Source organism: Sciurus carolinensis, chromosome 1, assembly GCF_902686445.1.
Source record: "Sciurus carolinensis chromosome 1, mSciCar1.2, whole genome shotgun sequence".
Taxonomy (NCBI): domain Eukaryota; kingdom Metazoa; phylum Chordata; class Mammalia; order Rodentia; family Sciuridae; genus Sciurus; species Sciurus carolinensis.
The window spans coordinates 68217451-68241339 of NC_062213.1; the positions used below are offsets into that span (position 1 = coordinate 68217451).

Below are 23889 nucleotides of genomic sequence, written 5' to 3' on the forward strand. Positions count from 1 at the left end.
ATAGGTAATGTAGAAGATCTAGTCACAGTATTTTCAAGCTGGAAGAGGCTTTGGTTGAATAAATTCTCAGATAAAACTGGGGCAAAACCCAAGGCCATTGACCCCTAGTCTTAATGGTCTCCTAAAGATGCCATATCACATTGCAGAATACACAGTCAACCCTCTGTATCTGTGGGTTCCACATCCATAATTCAACCAACTGCAGATTGAAAATATTGAGGGAAAAGATTTCGGAAAGTTATAAAGAGAAAAACTTGAACTTGCTGCACACTGAACCATACACTGAATCTAGTGGATGGTGTGTAGACACATCCTGCTAGTTCATAGACCCTGAGTCTCCCTCCTGCACTAGTTGTTGGAATTTTGTCTGAGTCTTGTTTATGTACAATGAAGTTAGGCCTTTAATGAATGTACATCAACACACTTTTTTTCCTTGTCATTATTCCCTGAACAGTACAGTAGATCAAGCACTTACATGGCATTTACATTGTGTTAGGTGTTACAAGTAATCTAGAGATGATGTAAAGTATATGGGAGGATGTTCTTAGGTTATATGCAAATACTGTGCCATTTTATATAAGGGACTTAAGTATTTACAGAGTTTGGTATCTGTGTGGAATTCTGGAACCAATCTTCCAAGGATACAGAAGGATAACTATACTGCAAGAATTCTCTAATTAATCTGGACTCTTTTTTTTTTGGGAAGGTGGAGGGAAAATTCCACAAACATCTATGTATATATAAAGTCGTATACATGTGTATGTATATAATGTGCAATACACATACACATACATATAGTTTTGCTATGCCACATGTATTTTGATATACTCATTGACAACTTTTACTAAAGTTTCCTAAGGGTCTCAGATTAGCCAAGAGTTTCCTATTTTCTGCCTCATTCACATACAACTTCTCATGTGATACTCAATGAGTCTCCTGAAAAGGTGGAAGGAACTTTAGCTAGATTTGGTCTTCAAGGTGTAGCTGAAACTCTGTTGGTACAGTCTTTTGCTTACCTTTGGGCACTACCATTGAACTACGCCTCTATCCCCTCTTTCTCCTTTTTTTAAAATAAGAAAATTTCTTGTTTCCAAACAAAATAGATGCTTATAAAACACAAAGTGAATATTTTCTTTTAATTCTCTATACCCCAAATTCCATTTCTCCAATGATAACTTTTCATATTTTGTTGTGCATCTTTTCCATATATAGGCATGTGTTTATGTTTTCTATATGTAGACACAGTTGAAAAAGTACAAATAGGATTATATCAAAGCATAATTTTCTTTTTATTTTCTTAATTTTTTAAAATTTATTTTTATTGTAAACAAATGGGATACATGTTGGTTCTGTTTGTACATGGAGTAGCAGCATATCATTTGCATATTCATACATTTACATAGAGTAATGATGTTTGATTCATTCCGTTGTTTTTTTCCTCCCCCCCCACCCCTCCCACCTCTCTTTTCCCTCTATACAGTCCCTCCTTCCTCCATTCTTGCCCCTCTCCCACCCCCCATTACGTGTCATCATCCGCTTATCAGTGAGATCATTCGTCTTTTGGATTTTTGAGATTGACTTCAAAGCATAATTTTCTATGACTTTTTTTCCAACATTCATTATATAATATACATTTCCAACAGATTTACTTCATCCTTGTTAATAATTCCATAGTATTCCACTGCTTAATACATCATGGTTTTATTCATCTGTATACTATTAATGATTTATTAATTGATTATTTATATATGATGAATGATTTATTAATCTATATACTATTATTTCTCATTTTCCAAACTAGTTTAGTAATTTGCTCTATTTTTCTTTTTTTTTTTTCTTTTCTATTTTTCAACAATTGTTACGAGTAAAGTCAGCAAAGACAGCCTGCACTTCCTATGGCTATTTATATTTCCTCAATGGTGTGTTATCCTTCTGGGGTAGGGGACTAGAAGATGTGATGACTTAATGAATATTTAGATTGTTTCAATTTTTTGTTACTTAAAAAAATCTTTCCCAAAACATCTCATCATATTTCTTTATAGACTTGTACTAATCTTTCTACAGGATAAATTTCTAGACATGCAGTTCCTGGGCAGAGTATAGGTACATATTTGATAAATAGTGAGTTTTTGCCCATTTGACACATGGAATAGAGGCAGAGTGTTCTGTCGGGTTTGGCACAGGAACACTAACACCTGAAGTCTGGCCCAGGGGTCTGACATAGTGAGCACTTGTGTAGCTTATTTTATGGAAATAACTTGACTCCAAACATCAGGACTCTCCTGTAGGATAAATTTTTATCTATCACATTCAAACTGGTAGCAGGTAAATTATGTGAAGAGATGAAAAGACAGTGCTCTAGCCAGGTCAACTTCTGTTTTCAGGGCTATAGTGGATGATTTTCTTTCAGTTAAAATGACAACTAATATAGTTTCATTGATGCTTCAAACAGAGTAGACAGATCCTCTTCTGATTGGGGACGGGGTGCAAGCTTGGTGACCCTTTCCTGAAACAGTAAATAAAAGGAGTTACTCAGGACTTGCAAAAAACTGTAAAAGTTACTATGTTATGTACATTAAAATAGTCTTAAGAAACAATGACTTGATAATAGTCATATCTTTAAAATCATTTCTTGTATGGTTTTTACTAGCTAATTACCAACTCAGAGGCTTACCAAGACATGCCTCTTTCCCAAGGAGCTTTCAAAAGCTATTGCCCCTTGCCTTCTGTGCTGGACAAATGTATAGAACCAAGCCAGTCACACAGAAAACATCTTCTATAACGACCAAACTGGGTCTGTCAACAACCTGTGCCACTTCTCCAAGTGCAGAGAGCCCTGTTCCAGACACAGAGTGCCTCCAAAGAAAACAAAACTATTTGTCCTTGACTTCCAAGACCATATATTTTGCAACATGGACTTATGGTATATTCTAAAGGAATTCTGTAGGACATGAGCCATCAGGCTATGTGCAACAAGTGATTCCTTTTTTACTATTAACTAAGGTTTCATCTCTCCTTTCCCAAACTAGTTTAGTGATTTGCCTGATTTTTCAATGATTATTATGAGTCCAGTTAGCAAAGACAGCCTGTGGCTATTTTTATTCCCTCCGTGTTCTGTTATCCCTCTGGGATAGGGGACTAGAAGATATGATGACTTCCATGTGGCCTAAATGAGTAAGGGGCTCCACTTTCATGGGTTTCTGGGTCTGTTTTCTGGTGATAGGCACATGTTTGGGAGCATACCTGGTAAACAGGGAGGCTTATTATGGGAAGAACTCAGTTGTGTTCACTGCTCTACACCCTAGTGGTGACCAGAACGCTTGGCACACAGAAAGCAGATGCTCAAGAGTTAGTTGTTGAGTTAATGAAGATGGTGGGGAGGGGAAATACTGGCATCTTAAAGGTTACATGAACATGAGTGAACAGAGTCTGCTCGGAAATGACACCAGTAGCTCAGAGGAAATCCTAGGAGCTATCCTTGAGTTCTCTTTCCCTTGCTCTGAAAGTTCAACCTGTCAGCAAGTCTGCTTGACCTGCCTCCAGAATGAATTCCCAATCAGAACACTTCTTACCTCCTGCTGCAGACACCATCATGCTCCGGTGCTCCCGGACAGCCTCCTACAAGGGTTGTTTCCACTATTGTTCCATTATCGCCGCCTAGAGGTAATTTTCTCCAAAGCAGCCCTAATGATTCTCCCCTAGCTTAAATCTGATCACACCATCCCAGTGCTTAAAGTTCTTGGATAATCTCCCTGTTGTGATTAGAGTAAAATTATAATCTCTGATGCTGCCCTGGCCTGGTATCGCTTCTCACCCCAGCTCTCTCCTCTCCCATTGGCTCATCTCATTTGGTCCCACTGTTCCTTTTGCATGTTTTGCCTTTCCCCTCTGCCTGCAGAGCTTCGCCCAGTTTTCACATAGCTGACACATCCAGGCAGAGGACTTCTCACAAGACTTCACCACCCTTGCTGGAGCTCCTGCCACATCGTCCCTGCAGGGTTACTCTCTAGTTCATCATTCAGGTTTTCCTTCACACCACTAATCACTATCTGAAATTATTTTGTTCACATCTTATTTATAGATGTTCATTGCCTGTCTCCCCTTGCTAAGCTCCAGAACTGAAGAAAAGGACTTTATTTTCCTCTTTACTGTATCCCCAACAATGCATCAGGATGGTAGATCTCAAAAAGCATTTTTCAGGTAAAAGGAAGATGAAAAGAAAGAAGAACACATTAAAAAAATCAACTCAAAATGAAGCAAAAACCCTATAAATAAGAGCACACACCTTAAAACACTTAGAAGAACACAGAGCGGGAAAACTTCACGACTTGGAACTTAGCAAAGATGTTTTGGACAGGACATGGAAAACACAGGCAACAAGGGAAAAACCAGATAATCTGGACTAGATCAAAATTTAAAACTTTTGTGCATCAAAAGACACTAATAAGAGAGAAAAGATAACTCACAAAACAGGAGAAAATATTTGCAAATCATACATAATTAGGGACAAATGTCCAGAATTTTAAAATGATTTCTACAATTCAACAACAACAAAACCCTAAACAACTCAAAAAAATGAGCAAATAGCTTGACTAGATATTTCTTCAAAGAAAATATATCAATAACCAATAAACACATGACAAAATGCTCAGTATTATTAGTCATCAGGGAAATGCAAATCAAAGTCTCAACTAGATACAACTTCATAGCTATTGGGATGGGCTATTTTAAAAAATGGAAAATAATGAGTGTTGGTGGAGATGTGGAGAAATTGGAACTGCTTGTATTGTTAATGAAAATATAAAATGATTCAACCATCATGGAAAACAGTTCACCAATTCCTCAAAAAGTTAAATGTAGAATTACTATATGGTCTAATTCTACTCCTAGGTATATAACCAAAAGAAACCAGGGACTCAAATAGACAATTATACACCAATGTTTATAGATGTTCATAATGTTCATAATGGCCAAAAGGTAGACACAACTTGTGTCCATCAACGTGTGAATGGATAAACAAAATGTACCCATACAATGAAATATTATTCAGCCATGATCAGGAATGAAATTCTGACACATGCTACAACATGCATGAACAGTGTAGACATTTTGGTAAATGAAATAAATCAGTCACAAAAGGGCAGATATTATGTGAGTCTACTTAAATGAGGTACCTAGGATAGGCAAATTCAGAGGTTACCAGAGGCTGGGAGAAGGGGGAATTGTTTAAGGGCTGTATAGCTGTTTGGGATGATAAAAGAAGGTTCTGGAAATTGATAATGGTGATGGCTGTACAACACTGAATATACTTAATAGCATTGAATTATATGTGTAATATTGATTAGAATGGTAAATTTTATGTTTTATGTATATATGTCCACAATTAAAAATAAATGAAAAAAGATGGATGAATGGATGGAATTTGGAAGAAGGTGGGGGACAATATTGATGAATATGAGTGAGGCAAAAGCAGAATTTTATATCGCAGCAGATCCTCTAGACCCTAAGGGATTTTGGAAATTCATAGCATGGCAAAGGCTTGTTAGTGGTTCGTTCGTTCTTTCTTTCTCTTTCTTTCTTTCTTTCTTTCTTTCTTTCTTTCTTTCTTTCTTTCTTTCTTTCTTTCTTTCCATCATTTATCTATGTTTTCGGCACAGTCAAGAGGTGAAGTTCAGCATTTGCTATGGCCACATACGATGATCTTCACATTATTCTGTTATAATGAGTCTTATCTGATGAGCTCACAGTCCCTTCACATGGTACGGTTTATATATGGTCACACAGTTCAAGACTCTCAGAAGACCTGAGGTCATGCCTGAGCTGAGTTTCTCTTTCACATTTCTAACCCCCAGAGAGTGGTTAAATGTGGGCAAATTTTTTGAAGTCTTGCTAGACATATCAACTATGCCATATGAAAAGCTAAACTCAGAATGAGGATGTGTTAAGCAATGTGAGGTTATTTATAGACATGTAAGACCAAGGAACAACTGATTAACATGGGCACTGAAGTAAATTCAGACTTCTACTTTTAGCACATTCATAAAATAACAACATTTCAGCTGTCCTGTCTACCCGGGAGTGGAAGTGCTCATTCGGGTAGGCAGCTCTCCTCAGTAATGAAATGTTTTGATTTGAAATGTAAATGTTTCTTTCCAGAGGTTTCAGAAATTCATCTTGGAAGATTAATTTATTTTTGCCTGCTTCCTTTGCAGTCTGGCTATGGCAGTTGGAAGCCTCTGTACACAGGGCTGCTATTTGCTGCCACCAGTATGGGTTGTGGTGTTTGGTCAAGAATACTGGCCTGGTTGTTCCTTCCAGAGAAAACTGATCCCTGGTTGCTAAACATAAAAGAACCTTTATCAAATATGTGAAATAACCTTTCTGGCAATGTCCTTTACAGGTAGCAGTATATCCTCCTCACTACCTTAAATCCTGTAGACACTAAAAAGTGAAGATTAGTTTACTATATGTGTAAAATTCTGATGTTGCAATAGCCTTCCTGAAAAATGTTCCCTGCTGCAAAAATGCAAAACAAACCCTCCCCACAGTGATTTTTCATCTGCAGAATAGACAAGTTCATTTCTAAGATCCCCTCCAAAGTCCTGGGAGTCTATGAATATATGCAAATATCTATCACATTGAACTCCAAAATGGAACAAGTGCTAGTTAACTAAATTCAACTGTTTCTCCTCATTATGAAAACATGATCAAAGGAGGAAAGGCAGTATACACCTTGGGGATGCTTTGTGAATACAGATCAAGGAAAATATGGTTTCCTACTTTATGACATGACTTACATTCAAAAGATTTCATTTATTTCCATCTTTTGTGAAACTAAGAAATTTGTTTTGTCTAAACTTTTGCTTCTAGGTTTCTCTCTATGACATATACATGAAGGCATCCAGGATGATACCTAATTAACTTACTATTTTAGTGGATGGTCTCAAATGTTAGTCTGGATCTAAATGTTAGTCTGGAATAGCTCTTGAAAGTGAAGGTCTGAGCACAGTAGAATTAGGATAGTAAACACTTGCCAATGTGTGCTGATGGCTGGGAAGTGCACTGTCACCAGCTATTAAATGGCTAAGAATACCATCTAGTTTCATCTGAAAATCATAGATACCATTCTTGGAAGTAGACAACACATATTTTTGAATACTGTCCTGGGTTAAATAAGCATAACTTTAAAGAGAGCCCTTACAGAATGAATAGTGTTATTGGAACCGTGCTATAAAGCTGGAAGCTACGTTAAAATCAGCGTGACCACTCAGTCTGTAGTGTCCCTGGGCAGGCTTTCATGGTTCCCTTGACTTTGGCTGAGTCCTAGCCATTCTGAGGAAACATCTCAAAAGTTACCACCATCCAGCTACTAAGTTCATGTGGACAAAGGCTGTAGGAGGAGAGGAGAGGGCTGCAGGTTTGTGTTTATGTAACATGTTTACTAGGTTGTACTAGGTGCTAGATTCCTGCCTTCTTGGAACTTAGAGTCTAGTAGGTTTGAATAAAGAGGAGTAACTATGATGGACTCACAAGGTCTTATTTTTTGGCTGTTTTGTCTCTTGGACTTATGAGTTAGAACTAAGGATTTGTGAATTGGCTCAGGGGCTGTGCTACACTTTGAGACTCCACTTTTTCACATTCATTTATATTTTTAGATGCAATTGGATTCACTGAACCTTAATCTAAATCAGGGAAACTGGTGGTTCATGGTCCATGTTTCATTTGTATATAAGGAAACCAGGGAAAATTCAATAGAAACATCTGGATTGCTTATTTTTCTTGAAATTGGGAGTTCTACCAACAGGAGGACCTGAATTTCTGCTTGGTGATAATAGTGGCAGAATAGCTGCTCACCCAATTAGATGGGTCACGTGCTTTCCAGTTTACCAAAGTCTCCACTACTCCCTGTTGCATTAAATAACGCTGTTCATTGCCTATATGGCTCCCGTGGAAATATGAGCCTGTGAGCCAGATCTATACAAATATCTTATGTGAGTGGTGAGACTATCAACATTCTACACACTGACAAATGGGAATGAAGCGGTTAGTTCAACGCCTTTGCTACCTGGAGTGAAGAGAGAAAAGAGCACTGCTGCCTGTAGTATGCAGGATGCCGTGTGAGTGGATACTCCAGAGCTAGCTTTGTTTCAAGGTCAGGGTGAGGCCCACAAATGCCTTAACTTTTGACAGAAGAGCCCCCACAATATTTGAAATGATCCCTGCTTTTGCCATATCACTCCAGGCATGGTGAACATGGTGTGGCCCACCAACCAAGCACTCTTGGCTCTGAGTTCTCTACTTTATGAGGAATTGCAGTGAACAGGGTCTTGGCCCATGAGTATCTGATGTACCAGTTTGAGAGGTCCAACAAAGGATCGACTCTCTTCATGAGATTCTCGGGAGAGGAAAGGTAATACATCTGTTATGATTCTGCCAAATAAAGAATGGCAGCTCATTTCACATTCTTTAGTGAAGTTTAAGTAAATGAATTAGGACCCAGAGAAACATGCATTTGTATAAAATATACAATCTCCCAAATTCATTCAAAAGCAATTTTGTAATAGTTTCAACTTAAAGGGCATGCCCATTTGTCACAAAATAGTAGGAATTTGTAACGCTTTGTAATGGGAAATAATATTAGCAGTCCTTTTGAAATAGCTTAAAAGAGGAGAAATAGGAAAATTTTGCCATAGCTTGAGGTCAATTGGGTTGTTTTTGCCTTGAATTTCCATAAAGAATCCTTTCAGTTTTACCATAAAATCCTCACCTAAGCCACAGTTCTATGGAATAACATAAAGGCAAAGGAGCCTGGGCCCCCTTCCCAAGGGAAAACTGCTGTGGAGGAAACCTGAGACCTGCTGGAGAACTTTGCACCTCTAAATGGAACATATTTTTCTGGAAGTTCTGTGCTTCTTAGCCAGAGTGTGCTGTGCCTCTTACCTGGGGCAATGTTCCTTTCACTAATGCAGGGATATCGGCCTTGGAGTAACCAATGGCAGCTAGGCCATCATCAACATTTAGATCAAATAAGAATTTCCGGAGTGTGTCTGCCAACACAGGCCCAGCATCTTGGATCCTGGCAGTGCGAGTGTCCGCTCCTAGAAGACATGAAATGTAGACTGGGCAGAGAGGGGGTTGGAGGGCGGGGGGCAGGAAACAGGCTCTGGGTGTCATTCAGGCACCACATCAGTCAGATATATAATGTGTACTCTTGCCATTTCCAAACGCTGAGGATGAAGGCACCACTGTGCCTCCCTCGAGGTGGACCAATGGTCAGTGATCAACCCCACAGAAGACAAGTTGGCAAGGCCAAACTGAGAAGCCAAGGGTCTCTGCAAGAGAAGTCTGCCAGGGCTGTTAAACCGACTCTCACATTTCCAAGGAACTGCCAATTCCTACCTGCTCAGCCCTTGTGCGGTGGGAACGAAGAGGAACAGAGGCAACAGAAAAGATAAAGAAAGGAAACCGGAAAAGAAAGCTGGCACTGAGAGAGGAGGAAGGAGCATTTGTAGGCGAAACACAGCTTATGTGGTTTTCAAGGCTTGGAATTTGCTGACATCTAGAGGTGTATATGTTCAATGGCTTTTCTCATGGCAACATCTTAAAAAAAAGACAAGGCCTGGATCTGGGGATGTGGCTTGGTGGTTGAGCACTTGCCCAGTATGTGTAGGGCCTTGGGTTAGAACATGAGGCGCGGGAGGAAGAAAGGAGAAGGAGGAGGAGAATAAAGAGGAGAAGGAGCCCTTTGCAAACACCTTGTGAGTTAAGGATATAAAATATACCCAAATTCCCTCATTAACTGCTAAAAAAGGAAGAAAATATTATGACAAAAATGTGTTACAGTGACCAAGGAGGGAAATATTCCTCTTTATAGCTAGAAAACATTCTTATTTTGGTCTCTATTGCTAAATGGCAGGGAAATTTCCTCTTAATAAATATTGCAGTACCAGTTGGGCAGAAGCAAGAACACGAAGCCTCTCAGAAAACTGTGCTTCATGTATAGATAATAATGATATCAATGAAGAGGTGCGGTTGCCAAGGTTTGAAGGTTTGAAAGGACAGAATTTTCCCATAATTAATAACTAATCCACGTAATCACAGAGATGTTAGTCTGGAAGAACCATGGGGTTCTGTCCTCAGGGAGGGTGAAAATTCCCAGAGGAATGACTTTCCAACCTTTAGCACCTGTCCTGCTCCTCATCTTTTGAGTGGATACCTTCACTACCAGGAAGCGAAGCGTTCTGTAAACAGAAGGTAGCACTGCATGAAGTTTATCCAAAGTGCCTCTGAAAGACACTAGAATGTATTCTTGACCTGCATGTTGAAGCATATTACTAAATCGGTTTAAGCTTTCCTTTCTATGGAGTGAAAACTGTTTTAGGAATCTAGGAAAAGGAGTAAATTGAACCAGGTCCAGGGCCAGTTGGAGAGCAGCTTGATGGAAGGTAACCTTGCCTGACATGACCAATCCGTGTGACCCAGCAGCAGCTAAAACATGGATTAGGGACAGGAGACACACAACGCAGGGTTTGTGATGTTTTTATGTTCTAGGATGGCTGCCATAAAACACAATCTCTGGGTTTTTCTATGAAGTGTTTTTAGGAGAGAGAGAGAGAGAGAGAGAGAGAGAGAGAGAGAGAAGAAAGAGAATACCTTGTCCTAAACCTAAGAAAATCTGAGATAACATAGAAAATCAAAATATTTAATGGCCACCTATGGGATGATAATATGAAAATTTCCTGTGTAATAAGAAAAAACTCATGGGTTCTTCTAGCCTGGATTTTTATCTAACAGAGGAAGGGCTTTCTCAGTAATGTTGATGGCTGTCTGGAATGTGAACTTTAAGTTCTCTAATATTTTTCCCATTTTTCATGTTTGCATATTTACAAAAGCAGCTGTGTCCCAGCCTGTGGCTGACGACATCTCCCATCTAAAAGGGAAAGGGGATACGAGATCTTGGTAAAGTTGGTGGCTTGTTCTCACAGCACACGCTGGAAATCAAGCCTGGGGCTGGCTCTGGGTCTTAGGTGTCTGACATTAACATGCTCAGCACAGCTCCTGGAACTCTGGGAGCACAAATGGGCGAGTGTGCGAGGGGAGCCAAGGGGAAGCCGCCCTCGCGTGGGATGTCTGCGGTCGTTCCCACCTCCTTGGAAATAGTCTCTCCAACGGCTGGAGCTAGAGCAGCATAATGAAGTTTTCTTTTTAGCCTTTCCTTCCCCACCCTAAACACAAGTAGGGGAATAAGATGGCTTGCAAATTGATCAAATACCTGAGTCTGCTTAAAAGAGTTCTCGTTTCAGAAAAACCACCAATATTATACTTTCCACTACAGCTATCTGGAATATGATTTTTATTTCTGGTAAGATTGAGAAGGCACTGTGGGTGTCTTATCATAGATATTATTTATCCTACAGTATGGCAAACAGTTCATTTGGGATCTTTTTAATAAAGTTTCTCATTCAGACTCTCTGTGATTGGGAATTTACTGTTACTTCCAGATTTTTCCACCTAGCAAAAACCAATTATAAATTAATAGTAGGTATAGAGTTGTATTTTCCTTGGGCATGAAAGCAGAGAAAATAATATTACCACGAATTTAAAGAATCAATATTTGATTCTGTTTCATTCTTATCAGATTCTTAGAAACACAAAAATTATGTATTTTAGTGCAAGATAGGGCTTTGAGCAAGTCACTGACATTTTCTTAAGCTACTCCAAAGCAACATATTTTGGTATTATTCTTTATGGTTACCTTCAGAAGCAATCCTAGGAAATGCTCCACCTGTGTGGGTCACAGATTTATGACTAATGGTTCATACCCAATATTTCTGCTGTCTCCAGGTGCCGCTCTGGAAACATCTGGGCTGTGAACGTGAACACTGCAGGGGATGTGAGCACCACAGAAAGGCCATGGGGCTGTGGAAAGACAGAGAGCAAAACTGTTCTTCCTCCTGCATTCTCTGGGTATTTCTTTACCCTATATTCCATGCAGTCAAGACTTGACATGTATGGGCTGGGAGTGTAGCTCAGTGGTCTCAGAGGTTACATGCATGAGGCCCTGGTTTTAACCCCCAGCACTACACAAAGAATCAACAAATATACTTATGGAAATTGTGAGGCATATAGGATTTAATTAAATAATTCATTATTAATTATTTTTACCACCAGTGGGTGATCCACATTATAATCTTTTGCTTTATATGTCTTCACTAAACCTGAAATCGGGTAGGACATTCCATGGCTAGAAAAGAAAAAAAATACTTATGTTGGCATATAGATATCAGAATTCATATCAACTACACAAAGACACACTTATGGGGAGCCCTTTATCAGAGATATATGTTCTTTTTTTTCTTGGATGTAAGGAGAACTGTGATTCACTCCAAGGTCAGTGTATTCATTAATCAAACCTCTGAAATATCCATATTTGAATGGTCATAGAATTGTATGCCATTCAACAACAAGCAAGCTGGACCACCTGTGATTCATCTCTCCAAAGATTGATAGATACTTTCAAATACCATTCTTTTGAAATGGCATTGAATCATAATGTGTTAGTCTAGTCTGAGTGACTATGTTAATTCTAACTTAACTGATTTCTCTTGCTTAAATTCTACCTAGGATTTGTTTAGATTTAGTTGTCATCAGGAAAAGGTATCATAGTTTTTGTTTTTACTGAAAAAAAAAACTTTATATCCTCTTGGATTCTTAGTGAACAAATTGGAAGATGTTGTAGTTTACTAAATGATTCAGAAGATAAGTATTGTGATGAGTTAATATATTTACAATTAATATAGTAAAAATGAAATGTTTTTCATGAGTAAAATGATCTATAGTTTTTAAAAAATGGATTATTGGATGACTTTGTGCTTATTTATCAAAAGACTTACATTTCATGGAATGAATTATTTTGGTGAACTATATGAATATTTATGAAAGGAAAAAAAGAGTGCTCCCAGCCCCTCCTTCATGAAACAAACTAGAAGTTATTGATTATCTGAGTCATTAGGTACTTTGAAACGTGTTTTACCTGTCTTAGGCTCAGAAAATTATTGCCAGGTGTGCTTTTGTGATATGATAGGATTCATGAAGGTCTCAAAGGTAACTTTTTAGCAATATTCAAAATGTTAGCCTGATTGCTTTTATTTTAACAATTGTCTATGCCCTTTGTAGAAAATAAAAACTATCCACAGTCCTATTTCCTTCTAGTTATTTTATACATATGTTTAATTTATAATTTTATTTGTGCATGTAGTTTTATGCATTGCTTTTGCTACTTAATATTCTTTGTAAAATTTCCCATATAAATTTGTTCAAAAACATTATTTTTAATGGTCTTATTTTATTCTTTCTTTATTTTGGCCTGATTTTATTCTTTAAGTACTGTATACTAGTTAACCATTAACTATTGGAATTTGGTTGGAATAAGAATTTTCAGTTATAAATAACACTTAGGTGGATATCCTTTCAAGGAAATCTGTGGATCATATCATGGTTATTTCTTTAGGCTAGATTCCTAGAAGTGATTTAGTTGGTTAAGGGGTATAAATATTTTTCTGGCTCTGGGTACATTTTGTTCATTTGCTTTTTGGAAAGGTGTAATAACCAAGTTATATTCTCAGTACCAGCAGAGTTTGAGGATGACTATTTCCTTACACTTACCCTAGCAAAGGCCCATTTTTAGTTCTCAGTGCTCACTGTTTTTCAATTTTAAAGCAACATATCAAAGAAGTTCCTATAAAACAGATCAATTCTGGGTTATTGACAAAGATTCTGATCCCTTTCTTTTTTGTGTGTGAGCGATTAGGGAAAAAATCCTGCATTTGAGGTTTTAAAAATCTACAACACATGGTGATGCTATGGAGAAATCAGAACCCTGATTCACTGCTGGTGGGGATATAAAATGGTGCATTCTGTAAGTTTCTCATAAATTTAAACACAGAATTACCATATGATCCCACAGAATTACCATATGATTCTACTCCTATGTATAAAAGAAGAGAAATGAAAATGTGTATACACAAAACTGGTACAGGAATGCTCACAGCAACATTATTTATAATAACCCCAACTCATAACAACCCAAATGTCAATCAACTGGTGAATGTATAAATAAAATGTGGTATATTCATCCAATAGGATGTTATTTGGCAATAAAAAGAATGAAATGCTGATACATGGTTGAACCTTGGAAACATGCTAATTATAACAAGCTGGATACAAAAGGCAACATAAATGAAATTGTATAGAATATTGAATAGAGAAATCTATATATAGAGAAAGTAGAATCATATCAAATAGGGAACAGAGAAACGTAACATAGAGAAAGTAGATCAGTAGTCATTTAATACTAGGGAGGTAGGGGGATTCATGGGTGATAGTTGAGGAGTCTGAGATTTCTTTTGGGGATAAGATGTTCTAAAATTGATGATTCAAGAACTTTGTTTATATACTAAAAATTATTAAATTGTACACTCTAAATGGGTGAATTGCATGGTATATGAGTTATATCTTTAATAGCTGATTAAAAAAAACTATGACCCTATAAATTCCTTGCTAATTAAAAGAATACTTAGGGACCTTAAATTAAATTTCTTCCTTCTATAGCATATTTAAATTTTACCACTAGTCCTAAATTATAAATATTTGTTTTTAAAATAAATGACTTGAGTAAAGAAATAAAATCCCATATTCACTCACCACAGATGAACACCAGCATTTCCAAAGCCAATGCCAGCAAAAGTGCTTGCCAAGTGCATATTAGACCTTGCTTCAAGATCATCAGGATTTCTGACAGCCCTGTAAATTATATAAGTACCAAACAACAACACAACATTGGCATTTTCTATTGATTAAAGAGCTGCCTTAAGAAGAGATGGGGGCAGGGCTAGAAATGCTGCTTGGTAGGAAGAAAAATTAGGCAAGTTATTCATATGACGTCTTGTCTTTTAAAGGAAAACCAAAGGGAAACATATTTTCTCAACAATGATTTACCAAAGGCATAATAAATATGCTGTCAGCTGCTAATGTGATATAAAAGTGCCAGGGGAAGCAAAGCCCTGATACTTGGACTGGGAGAGCTGCTCTAGGAAAGTGCCCTAAGACTCATTCTTCTTCTTCATTTGTCAGTGACCTTGACAGCAGCCATGGATGAACTTAAACATATTCTCAGAATACACCTTGAGCCCGTCGCCCTGGGCTACCTACAGTCTAACCCCAGCTCACCCAGTCATCTTTTTTCATGTGACACTGACCCAAATTGGAGGGGACCTCTTTTGGTACCGGTGGAAACTGCACATCAATTCTCATACTGTTATTGTGGATATGGGATGTTATTGTAGGCTGAGCCATTGCTTGCTCTGCGTATCTCGTGCCACTGTGCAAAAGCAAATTCTCAAAGGCCCTTTGAGATTCAGCTTAGCCCTCCTGCACACATTGCTTGGAAACCCTGCCCGAGAGAGGAAGCCCAAAGGCTGGCAAGTGAACCACTTCTTGGTGTTTCTCAATTTTGCCTTAAGTGAGGGTTCCTGTGACCAAAAAAAAAAAAAAAAAAAAAAAAAAAAAAAAAAAAAAAAGTGGCATAGTCTTTCTTTTCTCCTTTTATTTGGAATAGAGAGGTGCTTGTGCCTCCTTCTCCAAACCCAGTGTAACTTCCTTATTTCTCTAATGACAAGGTGTAGCAGCTGATGATGGGACTTTCAGCCTTCTCTCTGTCCATCTCATTCCCTTACCTCTCACTATAACTCTGCCGACCCCTCCGTCCTTGTCAAACAACTGGCTCCCTGGTTACCTACCTAGTCCAATGCTGCTGTGCTTCTCTGTGGTTCTTCTCTCAGGAGTCTGAAACAGCTCAGTGTCCCTCCCTGCATTTCAGGGGCTCTACTACAAAATGCTTCAAAAGACTGTAATCGCGGTGACTGGGCAGGATGATGCAGGAGGATTGCAAGTTCAAAGTTAGCCTAGGCAACCTTGTGAGACCTAGTCTCAAAATAAAAAATAAAAAGGGCTGGGGATGTGGCTTAGTGATAAATGACTCTGGGTTGAAAAGAAAAAAAAATTCCCCCTATCCAGTGGAACTTTTAAGATCAAGGCCAGAGGGAGCACCACATCCATATCTAGGGTTAACCTGCCTGTGCCCTTACCCTGCATTATGTATAAGTACAAAAATGAATTTGACTTTGCATATATCTTAATGTCTCAGTTGTCATTTTTAAGTATAGTCAGTCTGTGGGTTCTACATTCATAGATCCAACCAAACATGAATTGAAAATATTGAGAACAAAACCCATGGCATCTGAACTGAACTTACAGGGATTTTTTTTCTTGTCGTTTCTCCCTAAACAATACAGTATGATAACCATTTACATAACATTGCATTATATTAGACATTATAAGTAAAGAGAGAGTTAAAGTATATGTGGGATTGTGTGACAGTTCTATGCAAATACTAAACCATTTTATAAAAGGGAGTTGAACATCTGCAGATTTTGGTGTCTCAGAGGGTCCTGAAATCAATGCCCCAATGGTTCAAAGGGATGACCATAGATCTTCTTTGTTCTCTCATAGCTTATGACTATAAAAGCTTTTATGTATGTATTTGCATTCTTTAAAATTTTTTTGAATTAATTTTTTTTAGAGATGGCGGTCTCTCTCTCTTGCCTAGGCTGGTCTTGAACTCCTGGGCTTGAGTGATCCTCCTGCCTCAGCTTCCATAATAACTGGGGCTACAAGTGTACGCCACTGCACAGGCCTGTATTTGTATTCTTAATTCTTGCAAAACTTTTTAGGAAATTCTTTTAAATTTTCAGCCTTTTATATCTCCTGTATCAGTAATCTCTACATATTTATTTCTTAAATTTAGTTCATGAGAGTTTGCTCAATGGGTAGCTTCCACCCTAGATGGGCTCATCCAACATATACCTGCAGGTTCTCATTTCCACCTGGGGAGCCAAATTTCAAGGACATCTCCCCTCATCCTAATTTCAGTTTGAGGCTTTGAAGAATAAACCTCCATTTAGTCTATCTGCATCTTTATAAATTAGGGGCTTCCATTTGTCTACTGGCAGCCTTTGCCTTTTCAGATGGAAGGATCCAGTTTTCACCTGCCATCCCTTGGATTTCTTCAGAGGTCACCAGTGCTTGTCCATGTCTATGGACTGAACTGGTAGACAGATACATTCAGGATTATTTCAATATAGGGTACACCATGTTTCACATGAGGGTGGAGTGTAGTTTTTATGCTCCATCTCTATCCCCTCAGGGTGGCATACCTCTTCAGGTACTTAGCAACGATCCTCAGTGCGTGGACCGCCCAAATGTCACTGATTGGGTTGCTGCCCTGGTACGCTGGCCGTGTGATGGGATTAGAAGGGCAGGGGCTCCGCATGTGGTAGGGAAGGGCAGTGTATGACTCCAGTGCATGGCTAAAGAGAAATATTTAAAATACACAGAATGAACACATTATCTTTCTTCTTACTTTCCCACATTCAATCCCAAACCAGAACTCGTTCCACTGTGGATATGCTCTTCAGCACTGAGATCACAACATATTCCACCAGTTAGCTTCTTGTCCATGACAGTCATCACATAGCACAGAAATTAATATAGTCAGATTTATATTGGCAGCCCTACCGTGTTTTTGACCAGTATGTATAAGGCTGATTGATCAAAGGGTATTAAATTGCAGTTAAATAGGATTAAGAAGTTCTCATGTGCTATTGCACATAGTAATTGTGTACTGTACATCTCAAAAAGCTGAAAGAAAGGATTCTGAACTTTTTTTTTTGCCATAAAGAAATGATAAATTCTTGAGAAGATACAGATAGACTAAATGGACATATTGTGGAATATGTTGTGATTGCAGTGCTAAAGAGATCTATGTTTAACCTGATCACACAATATGTTCATGTAACAAAACATCACATGGTACTCCATCAATATGTGCAATTTTTGTGTTTTAATTAAAAATAAGCTCAAAATGAAATTGACCAAATTATGTTATGTGCCTATATGAATAGGTAACAATGAAGTCCACTCTTATGCACAAATATAATGTACCAATAAAATATCTAAAAATTATAAAGTTAATTAAAAAATTACACAACTCTTTTCCAGTATAAATAAATCTTTATGATGCTGAATTATTGAATATTTGAGCCATTAAAAAAATCACTAAATCTAAAAAAATGACTTTTTTGTAGAAGATAGTCACCATTTTATACCTAGCATAGGTCAAATGCCACATTACCAAAGGATGATCATAGTTATATGGACTCTGATTAAGAGTACAGTGTAGCCAGTTGTGGTGGTGCTCACCTTTAATCCCAGGAACTCAGGAGGCTGAGGCAGGAGAATTGCAAGTTTGAGGTCAGTCTCAGCAATTTAGTAAGACATGTCTCAAAATAAAAATAAATAAATAACAAGGGCTGGGGATATAGCTCAGTGGTTGAAGCATCCCTGAGTTCAATCTCCAGTACAAAAAAAAAAAAATTGCAGTGTAATAGCTGGGTATGGTGGCACACGCCTACAGTAAGCAACTTGGGAGGCTGAGGAAGGAGGACTTCAAGTTCAAGGCTAGCCTGGGTAATTTAGCAAGACCCTGTGTCAAAATGAAAAATAAAAATGGCCAGGAATGTAGCTCAGTGTTAAAGAACTCTTGGTTTCAATCCCCAGGACCACCACCACCAAAAAAAAAAAAAAAAAAAAAAAAAAAAAATGTATGAGAGAAAATAAAAAGTACAGTGTAGAAGGTAGGAACACATGCTTTGTGGTCAGTTGTGCAGCTGTAAATCCTGGCACCAGATCTTCCTGCTATAGACCAGGTGTGAGGCACCACCCTTCCTGTGACTCAAAGACATGGATAAATAATAGTACTGCTTCACAGGCAGCTGTGAAAACTAAATGAGTTGACCCTTATAAAGCCCTTAAAATAGGCCTGGAACATTCTAAAACTTATTATTAACTATTATTATTAATTCTTGGTCTGATAAATTATTTTTTCTTATGTGTTTCAAACCCAGGATTGGCTATTTTAAGAACTAGATTTATCTAGAACTAGACTTAAGAACTGCCTTATCTGCTGGCCTTTCCTGGAGTCTAGCTCCTTATTGCAGAAGCAGAGACTAGACAAAGCCATCTAGATCAACGATGCTGGGACACAATGTAACATGAACTATGTTTTCCATCAATTATAGTTTCAATGTTATAAGGATTACTCTTTTTTTAATGTGAGAGAGAGCTATCTTTTGAAAAAAGTGCTAGAAATTTTAAAAAATTCAGTTGATAGATGGATGTTATGTGGTTCTAAGTAGGAAATGTGTGAAGAATGCAAGAATGACATATACCCATGGGGCAGTGGTGAATTCACCAGCGCCTAGATTCTGACTGTGGCTTCATAGCATGCCTTGCTTGCATCTAGGATCTGAATCCAAGAATCTGAATCCCTATTTCCCAGGAGCAGATTCTCTATGCTAAGCTCACAGAAACTATGTGTGAAACATGGAAGTCACATTACTGATTTACAATGAGAAATGGAACCTCTGAGGGTGACAGACATCAGAGTCTCCTAGCACCTTCTTTCCCTACAGGTAAGCCTTGTGATGGTCGATTTGTGATTAGAGGCCCATGGAGTCCTCTCAAGGGGAATTATCCCCAAGGTTTAATGTGTAGCTGTGTCCATAGTTAGAACTGGCCACAGGGCTTTAGAGGCAGATTCCTTGGGCCAAGTGTTTTCTTGTTCAGACAAGCAACATTACAGATTGGATCTCTAATGTTTCTCAATGACCCATATGTTGAAGGCTTGGTTTCCAGCTGTTGGCCCTATTCGAAGGTGGTGGAATCTTTAAGAGGTGGATTATTGGAAGGGAGTTAGGTTATTAGGGGCATTCCCTTGAAGGAGATTGGGATCTCAACCACTTCCTATCTCTCTTTGCTTCCTGGCTGCCATTAGGTGAACATACCTCCTCTGTTGTGCACTCTCACCATCATGTACTGTGCTGCCATAGGCCCAAATCAACAGGACCAAGTGATATGGACTAAAATCTCTGATCAGAGAGTCAAAATAAACCTTTTCTCTTTTTAAGTTGACTGTCTCAAACACTTTGTTATCAAGATAGAAAGTTGACTAACACAAACAACTACCATCATTCTCCTTCCTTCTATTCTGCTTTCTGCATTGGTTCATAGTGAAGTCTTTGGGCCTGTGAGTTATTCCTTTAAAACCGATGGCTTTGGCCCATGATGTATATTTATTATGTACTTCATAGTTAGGGAAAACAATCTTATTTCCCTTATTTCTAAGTAAATAGGAGACAGCTCATCGAAATTCTGATAATATTGACTAGAATGGAAGTGGATACAATTTTCTATAGTCTCTTGACAGGCAGCAGAACATAGTGGGAAAAGCAGACCAGAGATATGGATAGACCTAGCATGGAACCTAACAATGTTATCTTCTGCTTGTGTGACTGTCATTTAACAGTAATCATTTCAATACCTGTCATGTGATGATCACTGTGCCAGGGAAGACCTAGAGAAGAGAGTAAGATGGCCTTGTCTTTGACAAATTCACAATGCACTGTGGATACAGGCAAGTGAAGAGAGGGTATCTCAGAAGCAATGAACAGGCCACCCAGAAGAGCAGCAAAGGATAAGTGGTCAGTTGTAATTGAAAGAAGAGGGAAGGGCCGGCAAAGGCTCTGTTGAGGAACAGATGCTCATGTGTAATTAAAAAACAAGCAGATAAATAGCTGAGCACTGGGATGTGCCAGGGCCATGTAATTTGGCCTTCAGATCGTTGGCATGGAAAGCTCCTGAAAGACTTGTAAGGTGGAGAGGTATGTGTACATGCACACGTGTATACTTGTTCCTTTGTGTGTGATGGTCATATTGCAATGTGGAAGTTTGTTGAGGCCATAATGGAGGACAAATGGAAGAACTATGGGATGGAATTAGGAAAACCAATGAGGAGACTGCTGCAATAACCCAGGCAGTAGTTGGGCAGATCAGAACGAACTAGGAACAATGAAGTTTGAGAAGACAGAGCAGATATAAGAGATCCAAGTACGACAAGAGACAGGCTCTGCTGACTGAGCATGGGCATGAAAGAAGGGAGAAGTTCATACTAAAGTCCTGCTACTTGCTGAGCTAGTGGACCCTGGAGAAACTGTGAAGTATGGGTTGAGAATATCGCATCTCATGAATTCAGGATGCCATGCATTATGAGATGGACCATCTTTTCAAAATGTGCTGCTGAAGGCAAAAACCATAGCACCAGGTCATAGATTTTAAGATATGTCCTAATTTCAGAGATGTGAATAAGTGACAAATCTGCACACGTAGATGGATGAATTAGGGTGGTTTGGGACATACTGAATGGGAAGCACCTGTGGGGCCTTGTGAGGCTACTGGAACTAATGGCCTGGAGTTTAGAGTGAGGTCTATGATAGAAACTGTGATTGGGCTCAGTCCTGTAATCCCAGCAATTTGAGATGCAGGAGGATCCAGGTTCAAGGCTAGTCTGGGTAACTTATTAAAACTGTCTCATGACAGAGTGGTGGCACAAGCCTGTAATCCCAGCAGCTTAGAAGGCTGAGGCAGGAGGATTGCGAATTCAAAGCCAGCCTCAGCAACTCAGTGAGGCCCTAAGCAACTCAGCGAGACCCTGTTTCTAAAAAAAATATAGAAAAGAACTGGGGATGTGGCTCAGTGGTAAAGTGTCCCTGGGTTCAATACCCAGTACCACAAAGAAAACAAACAAACAAAAAGAAACCCTGATTGGGAGCTTTTGGCATATTGCAGCTGAAGCCAAGGGATCACACAGTGAGACTCTGGGTGAGTCACTAACCATCCAAAAATCTAGTTTTCTTTTTCTTTTAGTGAAAGTCTCATATTACACACCGCTGCAAGGAAGCAGTGGTGTGTGTCAAGAGCTGACACAGTATACACATCTGGGCCAACTTCCCGAGACACTCGCTCCCATCCCTGCCCTCTTTTGTGGTGCAGCCATGGGTCTTTCCTAGTGTGTATGGCCATAAAGGCAAGGTAGCATGGTCCTGAGTCACTGCATGCCACCTCATGCTGCTCCTTTATCTGTCACCCTGTGGCCATGGCTGTGACTGGGTAGTCCTTCCTGAATAGCAGGTTTGTAGCTCACACTGGCATACCTAGTGATCATCTTTACCTTCAGTATTGTCATCTATGGAAGGGGATAATGATAGCCAATGCAAGAGGCATCTGCAAATAGGCTCTTAGACAATAAAATACTGTCCATAGAACTTGGTACTGAAAAAGTTCCTCCAGAGGAGGGGAGGGAAAGGAAATGATTATAGCCAAATTATATGGTTATACTGTTTGCATGTTTGAATATGTAACAACAAGTCCCACCATTGTGTACAACTATAATGTATCAATAAAAATGTGCTGAAAACAATAAATAAAAAGAAAAAGTCCCTCCAGGTGTCACCAGAACCTACCAGAGCACATCGAAGCCACTGTTGGCGACCACTTGGCTAGGCATGTGGAGAGTGTGAAGAGGGTCAACTAGTCCCAGTGTGGGTTTGATGGCTCGTGAAGCAATGCCTGAAACATAAGGATTTTTAATAAAGGCAAAAGTCATGGGCACCATTTTAAAAAAAATTAAATAACTTTAGGATGGTACATTATTCTAAAAACAGTATAAGAAAAGGTTCATTCTCAGTAGGGAGGCAGCAAGGAACAGTAGAAAGAGATGTGGAATCAGAAACTTGTGTTTTTCAATGTTGGGTTAGGGTGCTCCTATATCCCAGGAGCCAAGTGCAATCTCATCCCAGTTCCTGGAAGAGTGATGTCACTAGACGTTCTGGGAATATTTACATCACTGAAATTGATTAACACTACAAATCAGGTTTTATTCATTTATTGTTAAATTCCAGAGAACTAATTTACTGTTTACTAGCATACCAATGATCCTTGCTTTGCAACTCTGTCTTGGGGCAAGTCACCTAACCTTTCTGAGTTCTCTATAAAACTAGACAAAAATAACAGACCTCCATTCCTCCCAGAGCTGCTGTAGGGATCAAATGAGAGAGTATAATGTAAAAGTCAGAACTAAGTGTTGGCAATTATTACTATCTTTAACAATGTCAAAGGATCATAGAATTAAAAAGAAGTTACCCTAAGTTTGCAGTTGAATGTCAACTTATTCAGTTACAAAGGCCTGGAAGCAGGATACTGAGTCAGATTTAAGGAGAAGGGCATTCCTAACACATAAGCCAGAGTCAAGGACAAATTGAGGAGATGGGATGAAAATCACTAAGACAAAAACAGAGCAGAGGTGACCTGGAAATGGGGTGTGAGAGAAAAGTTGAGATGGACATGAGGCAACTTTCTAGAGTAGTGGGAATGTCTTGATCAGGGTTGTGCAGACACAGCACGTATATTTGTCAAAACTCACCACAGCAGACACTGAGATGTGTGCATTATATTATACAAAAATCACATCGCAATAAAGTTGATTTAAAATATAAAAAAAGAAAGGGAACACTCACTTATTATTGAAACCTAGTCACTAACATGAGCAGAAGAAAGGCCAACTAAGACCCAGGGTATCTCAATATGCAATTGTAGGTAATTCTCAAAAAGAAGTTTATTTTTTACATGCACTTGGAAGAAGAAAGAAAACGTGTATATGCATATATTCTTTCCTTAACTCCACAACTCCTTGATTTCTAAATAGTGGGATGAAAGAAAAGGGAGTGGGACTGAAAGAGAAGAGAGAATTCATTAAAAGAATTATGGGCAAAGTTCTTACCAGTTTTTACTTTCAAGCTTTCATAGTCAAAAATGGCAACCCCAGTAGTTTCACTCCCAGTTCCTGAGGTAGTTGGGACTTGAACAAAATAATATTAA

The 23889-nt window shown here is 38.7% G+C and overlaps 1 protein-coding gene across 3 annotated transcripts in view; it reads right to left on the reverse strand.

The window, feature by feature from the left end:
• Nucleotides 1-1788: 1788 nt before the first annotated feature.
• Adhfe1 (alcohol dehydrogenase iron containing 1) overlaps nucleotides 1789-23889 on the reverse strand; it is a 31591-nt gene continuing 9490 nt past the window's right edge. For all 3 annotated transcript variants that reach the window (XM_047519345.1, XM_047519354.1, XM_047519357.1), the window contains 8 exons: nucleotides 23792-23869; nucleotides 22476-22581; nucleotides 17274-17426; nucleotides 14704-14802; nucleotides 12166-12244; nucleotides 11823-11919; nucleotides 8941-9098; nucleotides 1789-2506 (listed from right to left, as the gene is read on the reverse strand). In XM_047519345.1, coding sequence (XP_047375301.1) covers nucleotides 2423-2506; nucleotides 8941-9098; nucleotides 11823-11919; nucleotides 12166-12244; nucleotides 14704-14802; nucleotides 17274-17426; nucleotides 22476-22581; nucleotides 23792-23869 — 854 coding nt within the window. In that variant the 3' untranslated portion in view covers nucleotides 1789-2422. The remainder of the gene's footprint in view (nucleotides 2507-8940; nucleotides 9099-11822; nucleotides 11920-12165; nucleotides 12245-14703; nucleotides 14803-17273; nucleotides 17427-22475; nucleotides 22582-23791; nucleotides 23870-23889) is intronic.